Genomic DNA, 17,452 nt, shown 5'->3' on the forward strand with positions numbered 1-17,452 from the left:
CTTGCCTTTCACCTTACAGATGTTGATTTACTAAAATAGAGGTGGGGTAATACTGCTTTTATAGCTGAATTCACGCATGTGCCCTCCCTAGGCAACATACCGTTCCAGTCCTGAGCAGGCTGCTGAGTCAGGTTCTTAAGGGACACAGAGGAGACTTTATCTGTAATTGATTACTCCTGAAATGACTTAGGCGTATTGCTGGGGCTTCTATTCACACAACGATCTTCTCAGGCTTTTAGAAGATTTATGTGATTTTTAGATTTTATTAAACACCGACAAAAAAAGGTAGAGAAAGGAAAAAATACACAACTATATACCCTTTAGGTAGCAGCCAAAAAATAAAGAACATCTAATCAGGTCTCTTGTATCAATATGATGTCAAAATGCAACCTAAGAAGAGTAATATTTCAAATGTAGTATGTTCATAAATTTAAACACATCAGGCTAAAACTAGAAAAATGCATTGTCCATTTGCTGCAGTAAGTCCTGTTTGGAATAAAAATCTAACTATTGTTCAGGATGTATAACAATTTAGAAAGGATTATCAATGTATTCCACACACACAAGATATTTTTTAACATCTGAAGAACACTATCTGAAATATGTAATTGGTTAATGTGTATGTTAAGAGTAGATTAGTAGAGAAAGTAAAATATATACTATTTCAATGATTTTATCAAATGATCTGGAAATACTTGCACTGAATGAGACCATGATTTCTGATATCATGAAAATTGGGTTCAGGTAAAAAGTAATATGGCTGCTTGAATTCATAGGGAAAAGAGACACAGAAAGATAACTGTTTTGGCATCTCATGAAGTGCTTGGTAAAAGTCTAAAGAGAATCTAGAATTAGTCACTGAATTGTTATTTTAGACACAATTTTTAAAAGGCCATAATAGTCCAAGTGGCCAGCTCATCACTAATACTGAGTTCATTTCAGGTGATTCACAAAATCATAGAATTTGTGAGTTGCAAAAGCCCTTTGATTGTATCTCCTTGCAAACCACCATTTTAGAGGTAAGGAAACTGAGGTAGAATGAGGTGATTTTTCCAAATTTATCAATGGAATTCTTGGGACTAGAACTCAGTCCTCTTATCTCCCTCCCTAGTACTGTTTACCTGTTTATGCTGTTGTTTTATTTGACATTCATATTTTTTATGCTAACATATTACACAGCAGAATTAGGTTAGATAACAGGGAAATCCATCTGAGATGTAGAAATTGATCCCCCCAAATCCTCAAAGACAACAAAATACATGCAAGAAATCAAGAGCTAAATGTTACAGCCTTGACTATCTGATGTCAGGCGAGCACAGAAATTTGAACTGAATTATATCCTCTTGGCTATAGCTTTAACCAGTTCTCTTGTCCAATATCTGTTGACTTAGAAAGCAGCAACTCACCACTACTAACCAAACATTCTTAAATCTACTGGCCATTCAAATCCTAACTTGAGGTTTCTCTTGTTAAGGCAATAAGACTCCTTACCATCTGGCAGCATTAAATCCAAATCTTTAACAGCAGGGACCATGTGGTAAACTCACTGTGCATCTCCACATTTTCTAGTCAAGGTCTGGGCACATGAAAACATAAAAAGCCTCAAGTGTTTGTTGATTGACTGCTTACCTTAAACAATTCAATCACACTCCTTGGAGTGCAATATATAACGCAATTTTCTAAAAAATAGAAGACTCTTTTTATCTTACCACAGCTCTTTAAAACCCTTTATCTAAATTATCTCAAGTTCCATCGTGTTGTGATATCAGCAAAATCATAGACACATTCTAAGCAAGATCATGTTCAGTGTCACCAGGTTGACTAAGTCTACACAAAATGCCTGGTACATTTTTTAAACAGAATCATTTAGTGATCAAGTATTTATTATAGGAGCACAAACTCTGAGTGACTAAACCTTCACTGAATCGGACCAGCTCTTTCAGCAACATGTAGATGCAGCTGAGGACGGATTGGACCTGCTTTCAATGAGGTACTAGGACTGAGCGTCGGAAAAGGCGAAGGCCACAGTGTAGGCTACGGGCTTCCTACCCTGCCAACAGCAGGCTTAATATTCCATTGAGTCATTTTCCTCATGCTGGCTCTGCCGTTCAAACACTGTAATTATTTCATATATTTTTACCTAGTTATTATCTTACTCACCACAGGCACCTGTAATTTTTCTGTATTTTTTTTTTACTGCTCATTTACTTATTCTTAATTCAGCTAATAATGGTTCCATGTATTAAAATGATCATGGGGGAAAGTAAGTGAAAACCTCCTAGGATGTAGAGGCAGCAGATTCATTACAGCCTACAACAGGGAATAAAATATTATGTATACTTTTTGCAGTAAGTATATGCTAATTATGCAGCTATTTATAAAACACTTATCAACATTCAAACTGGTACTCTTCAATATTGTTGTTTTCTAAAGCCCTGCTTTGCATACAAAATCTCTGCTTGCAGCTGAAAACAAACTTTGGGGGTCATATGCCCACTGACTAGACAAAGCTTTTGTATATATATTTTTTACCTATGTCACATACCTCTCATGATGGTATAATAATTTTTTTATGCGGGCCAAAATACTTATATTTACTGTATAAGGGGCTTTATGGTTTATAATGTGCATCCACACACACGGCCTCATTTGGTCACAACAGCCTGGGGAGGTGGGAAGGACAGGTATAACTACCCCTGTTATATAGACAGGGTTCAGAGAGGTTAAGGATGACTGCTGAGTAATAAAGCTTGTAAGATGCAGGCCTTCTGATTTCAGAGCTCTTGCTTTCCCCACTATTCAATGGGCCTCCTTCCTGCCCTGCTTGCCTTTGTGGAGAATCCAAACATCCTGAGCATGGAGCCTGTTCCCTCTTTGATGCAACATGTCCTGGAAAATGCACGTTCTGGAATTAGACCACTTGGGTTCCTATCTGGGCTCCCCCATTTATAAACTGTGAGACTCTTGGTCAGTTATGAACCATTTAGAGCCTCAGTCCCTTCATCTGTAAATTTCAGAGGACTGTTGTTAAGGATGAGATGGGACAATATTGGTAAGCCATGTAGAACAGTATCTGAGATGTATTAAGTGCTCAGTAAAAGTTAGCTAACATGATCACTATAGATCCACCTCTGGAAATCATTTAAAATCCTTTAAATGGTTGGCTTTGGAATTTTAACTCTGTGATGCTGTTCCTATCAACATAGCTGCTCCTGTGTTTGTGTGTTCCTACTAATGTTGGGCTCACGGAAGCAATTTCTGTGCTGTCATTTTCTTTAGATGCCTCCCATCTCCTTGCTCAGAATATGTTTTTTTACTACTGGGTTCAAATCTTGTTCTAACACCTACCAGCTATGTAACATGGGGCCAATTACTTCACTGCTCAGTCTCGCTTCTTATTGTAAAGAGAGTATACTTCTCGTAGTGTTGATATGAGGCTGAGAAAACGTATGTAGAACAGTTGGCAGAGTATCTGACAATACAATCTTTTTTTATTTCAAAGAGCACATCATGTTCATATCATTATTAAACCAAGTCTTCCTTATTGGAAATAAACTCGTCATTTGCATATCTGCAGAAGTAAATTGCTCTGATAGTGACATACGGACGAAACACGTTTCAGAGCTGAATGGAGGCTACAATGGTAACATTTGGCTCCAGCAAAATTTAAGATAACCATCTTCATTAGGAATCTAAAATATATTTCTAAAAACCTGGCTTCATCTAGACACTAAGAACCTGATACTGTTTTGGTAGCAATAAGAAAAGCAAATTTTAAAAAAAAGTGTTGTTGTTTTTTGTTTTTTTTAGAGAACCCAAGACAACGTCTAAAGAGAACATCTCCAGGTCAATGTCACAGAGAAATAAATGATGGAGCCCCTGCTTTTTCAGTAGGAAATCTGTTGTGTCTATTTTGTTCCTGTATAAGGGATATAATACATATAAAAACAGTATCAGCTAAAACTTAGTGACAAATCTGTATTCTATATATTTATTTTTTTTCTTTTACTTCAGGAATCTAACAATTTTTCCATGCCAAAAGTATAGAATTTGTGTTGACTATTAAGTCAAAAGAAATAAAGATAGTAAGAGAAAATATTTGACCAAAATTATTGCTGTATTTAAATTTTTATAAATTTAAATATGAGCCATTTGTCACTTAAGATTCTTTCAGCTACAGGAATAATCAGCCCTAAACAACAGGGACCTGCATTTGTTGACATAACAGAGAACTTATTAACAGGATATTATTAGTTTCTGTCATCATAGACTCCATTTTCTTTCCTGACTCTACGACTTTCAGCTTCTTCATAAGGCTCATTCCCCTAACATCTGCAGAATGACTGTCGCTGGCATTGGGGCTACAGACTTCCTGTTCTCTTTCTTAAATGGTGAAAAAGCTTTTTACCCAGAAGCCCCGAAAAGCCTCTCTTTGAATCTATTGTACCAGTGTACCTTGGGCCTGCAATTGAGAACCAATCATGGTCAAGGGCAGCCACCTACTATAAGTAGCTAGAATGACCAACGGAGATCACACTGACATCAGGGAGTTAACTACAATGTCCACTCCATTGTCTAGATTCTCATTAGTGCCACCTGAAGTTTCTGCCAATATGTGAGGAATCTTAGGTGATTATTTGGCTTCCATGTCCTTGATTTCTCCTACATGTAAAATGAAATAAATATCATACCAGTCCATTTTTTGCCTCAAAGTGGGGGCGGGGTGTTAGAATGATTAAGTAAATATATGAAAATGCTCTGAATCAAGGATACAGTTATTAAATTCAAAATAATATTAACTTAGTTGTGACCATATACTGAATTGAAGGACTGACTATGTTTGTATATAAACAAAAATATAGCAGAGTGTAGTCATGAAACACAGAAATTAAGACAATCAGAGAGCAATTTGGTAATGAACACCAAACATGTTAACATATTACATATTCTTTGCCTACTTTTAGAAATTTAAAGCAATATTATCATCTATGTGGGCAAAGGACGTAGATTCATCCCCTTATATTTGTTACAGGAAAAATGTGAAAATAATCTAAATATCCAACAGAAAGAGGCTAAGAAAGTAAATTATGACATAGCTGCCATATAATATTGAGTCATTAAAAATGATAGTGTTTTTTTCATGCATCTTTGTCACCTTATTGCCCAGCACTGTATGACACATTGTAGGTGCCCAATAAATGTTTGTGGAATTACTTGAAAAAAATTACACACACACACACACATATATATTTGAAAAGATATCCACAACATACCAGTAAGAGGGAAAAAACATTACAAAAAAACCCACATGTAACATGATCTCATGTATATGAAATTATATAAAATTTCCGGAAGGTTTTTCACAAAACAGTGGTAAGAGACCAGATGAATTTTTCTCTCTTCCCTTTTTCTGTAAATTGAGTGTGTTTTTTTTTTTTACAGTGAGAATGTTTTAGTTTTAAAGATGACAAAGCTATCTATATTTAGAAAAATGGTGTGGAAAAGTATTTAGTGGCAAAGAAAGATATTCATAAAGTACTGTTTAGTGACAAAGCACACACAATTATTTATAGTATGATCCCATTATTATATTTATAATTATAAATCTATTGGTTTTTTAAAAAGCCTGGAAGGATACATACTAACATGTTAACAACAGTAATACCTGGTGAGGTGATAGTTGGTTTTAATTTTCCTTTTAAAGACTAATGGAAGATTGAACTGAATTTTAAGTATAGATTTAAAAAAGGTTAAAAAAAACTGGAGATGAAAAGGACAGAAACTGAACAAATATAATTTTAAAAACTCATTATAAAGCACTTGTATTCATCAGGTCAAATCATGTCCCAAGCGTATCTAATGAATAGAGACTCTCTCTCATTAGCACATAAAAGGCCTGAAATATTAATGTTAAACAGAGTTCTACCACCTTCCTCTGTGCTAAAAGCAAAATTGGAGGAGACACACAATGTGGAATAAGGACAGAAATAAGTGTCAGTAGCTCAAGAATTAAATCTTTTCCGTACTAGTAATTACCTTTCTCTGAGCAAATCATAATTTTTCATTATTCTAATTTATTGATTTGGAAAAAGAGGAGTGAAAATACTGACTTCTACAGAGGGCTGCTGTGAAAAGTCACATATTAAGTACTTTGAAAACACTCAGCCAAAGCAACGCACTTTAACGTGGGTGCTTAAATGGAACTTGGTTAAGTATTTTAACATCCTTACATCCCGTGTTAAGAACATGGGGGTTAACTCCCTTGTTCAGGTTTACATTGTATCCCCCGTCGCTGTGCATGTGGTGTTACGCGGTTTACGTGTATGCTGTTTTTGTCTGCCCATCATCTATTTCTGCACTTTGTTTTTCTTCATATGCAGTCTCCCTCCAGTAAAGGGCACTGCCTTCCCTTGACTAAGATGTCAGCAGTGACCCAAGCTAGGCCAACTGGCCCCCACTTCCCAGAGATATGGGAGGAGGTGAGGGCCCAGGATGTTGGAGCAGATTTACCCCAACAGCACTGCCTTCAGTTGCTGCCTCGAGCCCCTTTCTAAGGCCTGGGCTCTTCAAAGATTCCTTCAATTCTCTGAGTTACCCCATATTTTTCTTAGATTCCTTTCGTTGCCAGTCATGGTTGTCTTATGTTACTCATAACCAAAGAAAGGTTGCTTATATAACATCTCCCCAGATAGAAAGGGATTAAAAACTGAATCCTTAGCATTACGTAGAAGCACTTAGACACGTATGGCCTTCTGGGATAGAGCCTCTTCCATTTGCTTGCACGCAGCAGGACAAACTCTCAGGCACGGCCTCCCAGGCACACCCTCCCTGGGCATTACAGAAAAGTAGTTCTTGTTTGAGGCTCTTATTCCCAGTATCTAAGGACCAGGCTTAGGCTGCCCAAGTGGCTATTTAAATTAATGAAAGTTAAATACAATATAAAAATTCAGTTCACCCATCATAGTAGCCAATTTCAAGGCCAGTGGCTACCGGGCTAGCACAGATGTGGAACATTCCCATCATTACAAATGTTCTATTGGACACTCCATCTATTTGCTTTCAATAAATTAGGCCTACTTTGGTTTTAGCCACCTCAGTTGTGCAATACATTGTCAAAAAATGTTCTTAAATGGTAATTAAAGGATAAGCTTTTAAGGAACTAAGTTATAAAGAAAAAGCCGCCATACCCAGGCGTGGAATGCTGAGACTTGGGTGAATCATGGCTCTGTCACTGCCTTGGGCACGTCACTCCATTTTTTTCTGAACTTCAAAATCCTCATTTGTGTCATAAAGCTAATGCTAACCCAACAGACTCCTGTAAGGGTAAGTGGTATGTTACAGGCTGATGCTTTTAGCATGGCGCCTGACACGTAAGTAATTGATTCCAAATAGAACAGTGGAGAGAATCTAGGTTCCTGCAGGGCCAGGTATGATGAGGCGGGGTCTAGAGCACTAGGTGGCTATCTCCTGAGAAAAGAACTAGGATTGGGTACGCAGGTTCCTCTTGATTCTATTGTTCACTTCCCTGTCTCCACCTCCCCTGGCCCCCAACATCATTACTGCCATAGTTTCCTACCTAGAATGGCCAGGACTTTAGGATTTTTTATTTAAAAACAGAGGTCAGTGGTAACGAATGTTCTCAATTAACTGGAGGAGAACAAGCTAATAAATGAACAAATCAGAATTTGCAAAAAATAAACTCAGTGTTGGGGGTTTGAGTAGTAAGATGATATGACTTATAGCCCACAGTACTCTTACTCTTCCTTTGGTTTTTAAGTCCACTGTACTCTCTTACTCTTCTTTTATTTTGTTTGACTTAAGCTTATCCATGTGCTGTTGAAAAAATTAGTGCATATTCAATGGTGGTTTTTATTTTTCCTTCCAACAAATCTCCAAGATCTAAGAATGACTACCGTGTATGGAGCTGAAAGAGCACAGAGAGATTCTGAGTGTGTTCATTTTACTTGAGAAAAACTGTTTATGAGCTAGAAAGAACATATAAAATATAAGTCTCATTAAGCTGTCTTTACTTAGTAAGATAGTTCCCAGGCAAATACCCAAATTTCACTCTTGCAATTCCCTCTGAATAACACATTCAACTCAAATCTCCTATCCTCATGCCTTCTATTGACTTCAAAGAGAATGATGGGTGAACAAGAAAATGAGAATCAGATAGGGCAATTATAATTCTGAAAAAGGAAAACATTCCCAATGTTGATTGGATTGCCCAGAAAAAAAGAAAGCTATTCTCCTTCAACATATTTAACTGCTCACAAAAGGCCAAAGTGTTTTGGGTTCTACATTTTTGTTGCTTTAAAAATAAAGCAGATTCAGAAAATACATTTTCACATAGCCCCCAATTCCCAAATTGAGAGTGTGTCTTATTAATAATATTTACTTCTTTTACTTAATTTATGTTTTCTGAAAGTTCCCTCTGAGCCAGACATGGTATACCAAGTGGTCAATTCAATAGACTATTGAAAAGCTGCCCCAAACAAACTCAACTTTTAAGCTGCCAAGAAGAACTGCCATTAGAATTTCAAGTTTTATAACTTTAAGTAAATGTAATGATAATAAAAATAGCAATGAAGGAATTAATTTTCAGTATCTAGAGGAGAGGATGGACCAGGACAAACGTAAAAGAAAAGCTATCCCCTAATGATAACTTGTCTTTAAGCCAGTGGGTTAGTGGTCTGATTACTACTACAGCTTAGAGGAAGAACACAAGCAGGCCACGACCCAACCTGCCCGGTATCCTAACAGGTACAATGTCTGCCTCCCAGGTTAGTATTACCCCTAGTAATACTCCCAGATTCTTCTCCATACATTTCTCTAGCCTACCTCCCAGGTATGTATGTTTCTAACCGGTATCACTTTCCTGAAGTGACTTGATTCCCATTTTGCACCAGTAATGAGGAAGAAATCCTCCAACATGACACAGCAAAACCATGCCAAGGAGAGCTGGGGTCTATGCTGGGGAAGCACAGCTCTGTCTGGGCTATGACTTACCTTCAGAGGCTGGGGTGAGGTAATGGCCATGTACATGTAGGGTGTCTTGAAGGGAACAGAGACTTTTCACAGTAAAAGGATATTGGGCCACCAGGGCTGGGCAAAGCTGGGTATTTGGCATAAAAACACAGTGCATCATAACAAAGTCATTTAAAACAGAATCTGCAGGGGAAAGAAAATGCAAAGCAGAAAAGGAAATTAGGTTCTTAGAGAAATCTCTAGGAAAGCAAGTGTATATATTCTTTGTTTTTTGACCAATGGTTCTCATATGTTGGCTTGGAGAATTATGGTTTTACTGTACACAGAAGCACTGCATATAAAAATAACTTCCTTTATATATATATATATATATATATATATATAGAGAGAGAGAGAGAGAGAGAGAGAGAGAGAGAGACCGACCCATGGATAGTACCATGTATGCAAAGAAACATGGTCATTTATTTGTCACCTTTACACCATATGTACTTTGTCAATAACACCTTTTCTTTATCTCTTTTTCACCTGCTATTTCCAGAGGGAGCAATGAAGGATGAGAGGATGATGGAATTACAGAAAAAGAAGGTGGTAAGAGCAGAGAATTGGTGAGGATAACAAAATATGGAAGGAAAAGAGAGAAAATAAAAGAAACGATACAGGCTGTGAGTAGCAACAGAAGCAAAACAAAGCTCTCTAGTAGATTAAAATGGTGACTGTCCTGCAGTTGAAGCTGTTTTGAAGGTAGGTAATAAGGCAAGTCCCAAAGATAAGCTTCATTTGCTTCATTCTGAATTCATGCTGGTTCTTCATTGCAAAGACAACACTCTCTAGTCAGCGTTGGTGGAAAAGCACATGAAGACAGGCCTGAGAGCCTGTGGAATCCACCTGATGAAACTTGGAATCCAAGATGCCATGGGCACTTTCAGTTAAAACATGAACTACTGCCCTAACCAGTTTGGCTCAGTGAATAGAGCGTCGGCCTGTGGACTGAAAGGTCCCAGGTTCGATTCCGGTCAAGGGCATGTACCTTGGTTGCGGGCACATCCCCAGTGGGGGGTGTGCAGGAGGCAGCTGATCGATGTTTCTCTCTCATCGATGTTTCTAACTCTCTATCCCTCTCCCTTCCTCTCTGTAAAGAAATCAATAAAAGATATATTTTTTAAAAAAACATGAACTACACTGGCTGAGATTTTTGAAACTCACATAGCTTTTCAAATAGAAAATGGTGAGAAATGTGAAAATTTTAACTGTATAAATTAGATAAACATTATTGTCTATGTTTTAAATGAACTTATATTGGCAAAGTTGGAATCAGTGATTTAAGGTTTAACTATTATACTCACCTGAAAATTGAGATATAACTGACATACAACATTACGTAAGTTTAAGGTGTACAATGTATTGATTTAATACATTTATATATTGCAATATGATTACCACCGTGGTGTCAGCAAATGCCTCTACCACGTCCCATAATACCACTATTCTCATTAAAATATAAGGGATAAGTGTAACCCCAAGCTGTCATCCTGTCATTACTCGGTGTTACCAGCCATTTCAGTCCCAGTATACTGAACCAGAGAGGATGCAGACAGAAGTTGTATAGAACTTTTTTAAGTAGCATGGCAACTACCCAGCACCCATGTTTCACTAGAGCTTCCTTGTTCTCTACTTGTATGCAGTCACTCTGATATTCTTGAGAACTGAATCTTAAAAATCATTTTAGACTGAAAAATGATTTCCCAAGTCACTCAGTGACTAATGCTGGTCCCACAAGTTAAAAGTCTAGGAAACGAATAGGTCTAAGGGAGAAAATAGATGCTTTGGTAAATTTAGGAAATGTACTGTCAAACCTGAGGTGTTCGTTTCTATGATGTAAGCCAGTTTGACTATTCACTCTGTATTCTGTATTGTAAATGTATAAATGCCAAGGGTTTCCCACTTCACTGCATCCTTTAGTTTCTCACCATGGGGCCCGTCACATTCTCCCCAATGCTTAGCTTTGCACTTAAGATCCTCCAGGATCTGTAGTCAAATGCTTAGGCCTTACCTTCCTTCTCCCACTTCTGTGTATGATCGCCCAACAAAACCAAGCTGCTTGACCTGACCGCTTCTGTGTCAGTACTGATGTTGTACTTCCGTGTGGAACGCTTTGCCGCCAGGCTCCAGTGACTAGACACCAGCCTGTTTTCAGGGCCATTTTGAAGGCTATATTCTTCACGATACTTTGCCCGACCCCTTCAATTAGTCAGTGCTCCTGAAGCACTGACCACATCCTGCCTGATGGTCCAGCTGTTTGCACATTCCTTTGTGTCCTCTAGTTGTTGGTTATAAACTCCAGCGCGTGCCTTGTCCAGAGCATTGAGCTTAGTGCTTTCCCAGGGAGATACTCAACAAATACGGAGGCAAAAATAGCTGCCCTGGAGCCAGAGATCCTGGCTTTATAACAACGACTCCCCAATTAACTCTCTATATAAAGAAAGATCTCAGATAATCTCTTTATAAAATGAGAAGCTGGAATGAAGAGCTAAAATAAGAAGTAATCAGAGCTAAAATACTTTTAGAAGGTATATGAAAATAGTAATTTCACTCACAGATGGTGGAAATGGACCTTGAACTACCACTGGGTTGTTAGATAAGTCTTTGAACTTCTTTTAGTGAGAAATCTTCTTTCATGTAGTTCAGTTTGCTTACAATATTAACCTTTTATTCTGAGTGAGAGGTCAATAGCATAGAATTTTTTTTAAGTTGAATGTAGACTATTCCAAAGTTAACACAAGATGGTTCCCAAAGTGGAGAATGATAGTATAACTGGACACTCAGTTCACCCTCCAATCTCTGAGTCTTAGTGAATACTACTGTAAGGTAGTGTTATGTGTTGAATTTTATCCTCCCAAAAAGACATGTTAAGTCCCAATCCCCAATACTTCAGAATGCGACCTTATTGGAAATAGGGTCTTTGTAGGTGTTGTCAAATTGAGATGTGGTCTAGTGTGGGCCCTAATCCGATATGAGTGCTGTTCTTATAAAAAGAGAAACTTTGGAAACAGAGATAGATGCACAGAAGAAAGGTTATGTGAAGAGTTAGGGAGAACATGTGACAATGAGGGCAGAGTTTGGGGTGGTGCATCTATGAGCCACGGAACACTGAAGATTGCCGGCTAAAAGCCAGAGGCCATGAGAGGGGCATGGAGGAGGTTCCCCCTCACAGCCCTCGGAAGGAACCAACCCTACCACCACCTTGATCTCAGACTTCTAGCCTCCAGAACTGTTAAGACGATACTCTTCTGTTGTTTAAGCCATCCAGTTTGAGGTACTTTGTTACATCAACTCTAGCCAACGAATATAGATGATGTAGTTACACTCTGGGGCAGCCCGCGACTCTACAACCACAGACAGAACTATTTTACTCCATTGGAGTGAGGTTGTACCTCTTGTGTAGGTAGCAGCAAATCCTTTATGGGAATAGGTAGAATTTAAATGATAACCTATGAGACCTGATCAGGTGGCTCAGTTGGTTGGAGCATCGTCCTGAACACCAAAGATGGCAGGTTCAATTCTTGGTCAGGGCACATACGTAGGTTGTGGATTTGATCCCAGTCATGGGTTTGATCTGGTCAGGGCATGCATAGGAGGCAACCAGTCAATGTTTCTCACATCAATGTTCCTCTCTCTCTCTTTCAAATCAATAAACATATTCTCAGATGAGGCTTAAAAATAAGTGATAACCTTAAGAGATGCCTATAAAAGCCTAATCCTCATGTGTATGAATGAGATTGAGCCATTCCCGAAGGACAGCCAGGAATGGAGCAGGCAGAGGAGGGTCAGAAGGATGACTCACACAGGGATGCTCTTAGAATGTTAATCCAACAACCCCTTCTAAAACTGTTTTGCCTACACACGCTGAGAATGAACTCAGGATTTATTTTTTTTTACAGTGTTCTGCATGGGTTTAGTGAACACACAAACTGTTCTAGGTATTTACCTGTTGCTTCATTTAAAGCTGGCTCAAGGCGTATTGTTTCTAGAAAATGCTCTAAAATTTTTTCAGGTGTTCCTGACATCACAGTATACCTGGATAAAAAATAAAAACATCATCAGCTTTTCAAAAGTGGGCAAATCATTAATAAATAACTTTTAAGATTTTTTTTTTTTAGATCTCAGGAAACCATTTCAACTTAACTTATGGCCCATATTCTCGCAGCGGTTCTCAACCTGTGGGTCGCAACCCCTGAAAATACATCCTGCATATCAGATATTTACATGACGATTCATAACAGTAGCAAAATTACAGTTATGAAGTAGCAATGAAAATAAGTTTATGGTTGGGGGTCACCACAACATGAGGAACTGTATTAAAGGGTGGCGGCATTGGGAAGGTTGAGAACCACTGCAAGAGAGACCATGTACTTTGCCAGAGTCACACAGGAGGACAATGAGAAAACCACAAGTGGAAGTCGTTACTAAAACGTGACTCTTTTTCCCTACATGGAACTAAAGTAAATTTCTTGGAGAGCGGCTCTGGCAGGCTGGGAACTGAGCAACTCCAGCCTTGCTCCGAGAGGAATGAGAAGAAGCATGTGAATCCCAGGGCAATTCAGGGCAGGCACGGGGAGCGGAGAGGGGAAGCGACAGTAAACTAGGTTACCCATATATGGGTTACTTGTAGCGAAATTTCAGTCCCACAGTGGATTCCCCTGCCTATTTCTGGAATGCTCTGTCTTTTCCAACTGTACATTGGCATGTGCTTTGGAAATACAGCTAAGAATAAAGCAGGAGAAAAACACACACCCCCAAACACCAATGAGCAAACAAGCAAACCCCAATAGCCTCTGAATAGGCAATAAATCAGCAACAGGAAATTCACATAATTTATTTCAATGTCCAATATATTTTTGGGGGAGGTGTTATTATTTCAGAAGATCCATTTATGCAGATCTTCAATCAGCATGAAAGGATTTATTTTTAAAATTGAATGTGGGTTATTTCAAAGTCACATTCAAGATGGTAACAAGACAGTGAATGAAAACTTAGAGGCAAAATACATTAAGATGATATGGGGCTCCTATTCCACAATTCAGACTTTGCTTTTCTGCTTGGCATTTCATCCACAGCAAAATGACAGGGAAGAAAAAACAACAATGAAAATAACAGTCTCTTATGTTCATAGAGCAGTGGTAGAATTTGGCTCTAGGAGAACCTAAATTCCTTCGCCTTCTCACCAACATCCTTTCTTGTTTGAGACCTTGGAGGTAGTGCATTGAAATCCCAGGAATTTCCCTAACATATTAAATCTCAGGGTTTTAACCTCATGCCTGAGGGAGTGAAGAAGAGGCAGTTCAACATACGACCATCTGCATGTGAAAACAGAGGGAGAGTGCATGAAGCAACTCTGGTATTGAATGAGGTAATAAGTGCAGTCTACCTGGAAGGCAACCATTAGCTAAAACTATTCTGTGTCAGCCCTGGCCAGTATGCTCAGTGGTTAGAGTGTTGGCCTGTGCACCGATGGATCTCGGGTTCGATTCCTGGTCAAGGGCATGTACCTGGGTTGCAGGTGTGATCCCTGGCCCCGGTTGGGGCACGTGCTGAGGCAACCAATGGGTGCCTCTTTCACATCAATCTCGCTCTCTCTTTCTTTCTCTCTGTCTCTCCCCCGACTCCTTTCTACTATCTCTGAAAATCAATGGGAAAAATATCCTCAGGTGCAGATTAACAAAAAATTTTAAAAACACATATTGTGTGTGTGTGTGTGTGTGTGTGTATGTGTGTACATGTCTACACATGTGTGCATGTACACAGGGGCAAAAAGAATTGAAGAGTTAAATCTTTGAGGAAGCCTGGATTTGGAGACTAGAGAAGAAGAGGGGAAATAGGAAAAAAAATACTTTAATCTCAAAAGCATGACCCCTTTCTCAAAGTAAATAAGGTAGAAGACAATGGTTTTTCCTCTCGTAGGCAGTGAATATTTGAGAAAAAGAGAGGGCATATCTATAAATACTATCAACGCTTCAAAGGGAAAAAATTGCTGTTTGCGTTCAGCGACTCCTAAAATGCATGATTCTGGGATGGTGCTCAGCAGATGCGCTGGAAAGGGAGCAGCATCTGGCCACATGGTAAGAACCTGGGGTGGGAGGGGGTGCTCCACGTCTGTCAAATGTTAACTGTGGCCCGGATAACGAGGTGGGCCCTGAGCAGTGTCCTCACCTTTACTCCTGCTAGTTAAATGTTAGCTTTATTCTGCAGGTGGAGAAACTGCTCTGCAAGGGAAGGCATCAGGCCCGCGGTCACGTGGTGTGTAAACGCGAGGTCCCTGCTGTAAGCCCCGGGCAGCACATAGCGTGAGTCTCAGGTCGCTGCAAGGGCGTCCTGGGCACCAGGCAGAAGCTCTTGGAGCCCATTCTGAACAGGAAGTCGGCTGTGCAATGAAAAACCCCTTCTGAAGGGAACTTGTTTGCTTTTTTTCTGAAAAATGAGCTTTATGTGGAGTGTAAATATGTTACATTAAAAACCAGTTACTTGTTATTTCCCACAGCGCTGGGCAGCTGCCGCTAGTAAACGTTTAACTCTGATGGAAGGCTGGCTTCACATTCTGTGTTCCCAGTGTGGACATCCCTTACCTAGGGTACTATGTCTGGTCAGAAAGAGGACAGACCAGAGCAGCAGGCCAGGAATCCTATCAGTTCACTGAATAGAAGTGGTCTCTTCTAAACTTGGCCACAGGGTCCATCTGACACCAGGGGATCTTTCTTTTGCTACCAAAGGCTCCCTCTAGTGGCTCCCCCTGCTGTGGCCGTGTTACCCACCTCTCCCTCTTGTGAGCGCCCGGAGGGCTGTCTGGTGTGGATGTTCTTTTAAGGCAGGGACCCCTGAAGGCTGAGGGTCAGGGAGTTTCTGGCCAGGCATAGCCATCTGTGTGGTCTTGCAGCTCCGGGTTTGACTGAAACATCACGTTATTGCTTTGTTTCAGGCTGGGCATTCCCAGGCGTCTACTGCTGGCCTCTGTTTAAATGAGGGACTTGAAGACCAGACAGCACGACTCTGTTCAGTTTATTGCACAAAGGAGCTAATTTAGCCCAAGTTAAAGAGAACCCCAATTGGTTACACTATCCAAGTTGTGAGGGTTTAAGCCTGTGACAGAAAATCTTCCCCTAACTTCAAGTCTGGAAATGAAGTTAGGAAATCAGACACTCCCATCTGTACCTAGAACAACAACAACAACAACAACAACAACAAAAGGTGTGTGTGGGGGGGGGAGCCTGAAAGAGATTATCTTTCTGCAAACAGGTTGGAGTTTGATACTCTAAGGATGAGCAACACAGTAACTAACACAGTCATTTGAAATTCTTTCTTTCTTACTAAAACCACATGACCACAGAGCAGAAGATAACCAGAATGGTAAATTCTGAGGGCTCCATAAAGCTGGTCCATCATGGGAAATACTGTCTTGCAACTGACATTTGACTATCACACTCACAGTGAGTGGCTTGGGTAGACTTAGGCAATTCTGAAACTTTTCTGGATTTCTCAGGGGAAAAGGGAATCAGAAAAATAACATTATTATCGCACCCAAAGTGACCTTCTTTAAGTTCAAAAAAGACAATTTCTGAGGAGATAGAAGTCCTAATGGTTCCTAAATTTTAAGTCCATCCATAGACAAGACTGTTGCCATGTTACTGAAGTGATCCAGAAGATCAGGCCAAAATTCTCTCACACAGCCTCCCCTTTTCAACTCTGGTCTGGCTTGGGGAAGCTCAACATGGAAAATAACCCCCTGAGAGAGTAGCTTTGTATTCTTCAGGAAACTGACTTTGCTGTCGCATTATTTTGTACTCATTGATATTTCTTAATGCTGAGAACATGCCAGGTTTTTTAATTATATAAGAAATTTGGATTGGTCTAGAGGACACATATAAGGAGATATAACAGAAATCAGATCCGGGCCCTAAAATAAGTTTAATACACATGGCCTCTCCTTTTCTGTTCCCTTTAGTTTGATTTCATTAAAAAAAAAAAAAATCTACATTTGGATTGCGCTCTGAATGGAAGATGTTGTAACAAGCAAACGCTTTTGATCATTCTGCCATGAAGATCAAAATGAAGAGGCGAAAGATGGGGAGCTCCAGGGGACCTCTTGGCCAAATGTTTCAAGGTTACGGAGAATGGTCAAGGCTTCCCTTTTCAGGTTGCAAAATTTTCCTGAGACGCCTGAAGCATTATTAAAGAATGCAGATTATCACCGTAAATGTCCTAGTTCCATGTAAGAGCATTAAGGAAAATCATCGGAGATAGTCCCAACCTTCACATAAAATATGTCTTAATTTTCATCCTCTATGGGCTGGGAGGACAACTATTAAAAAAACTTGAGCATGAACATTTTCAAGAATGAATGTCAGTGAAAAAAAATAATGAAGAATTCTGGATGGTCATTTATAGATTTGTAAGTGAAAGGATATGTCTTTTT

The 17,452-nt window shown here is 39.4% G+C and overlaps 1 protein-coding gene across 5 annotated transcripts in view; it reads right to left on the reverse strand.

The window, feature by feature from the left end:
- Nucleotides 1–17,452, reverse strand: part of RAPGEF4 (Rap guanine nucleotide exchange factor 4) — a 260,265-nt gene that overhangs the window by 39,676 nt on the left and 203,137 nt on the right. For all 5 annotated transcript variants that reach the window (XM_070422742.1, XM_070422743.1, XM_070422745.1 and 2 more), the window contains 2 exons: nt 12,974–13,062; nt 9,093–9,171 (listed from right to left, as the gene is read on the reverse strand). In XM_070422742.1, the coding sequence (XP_070278843.1) occupies nt 9,093–9,171; nt 12,974–13,062 (168 nt within the window). The remainder of the gene's footprint in view (nt 1–9,092; nt 9,172–12,973; nt 13,063–17,452) is intronic.

The sequence above is a fragment of the Myotis yumanensis genome, unplaced genomic scaffold (assembly GCF_028538775.1).
Source record: "Myotis yumanensis isolate MYYU_CA2020_CCGP unplaced genomic scaffold, mMyoYum1.0.hap1 SCAF_8, whole genome shotgun sequence".
NCBI lineage: Eukaryota > Metazoa > Chordata > Mammalia > Chiroptera > Vespertilionidae > Myotis > Myotis yumanensis.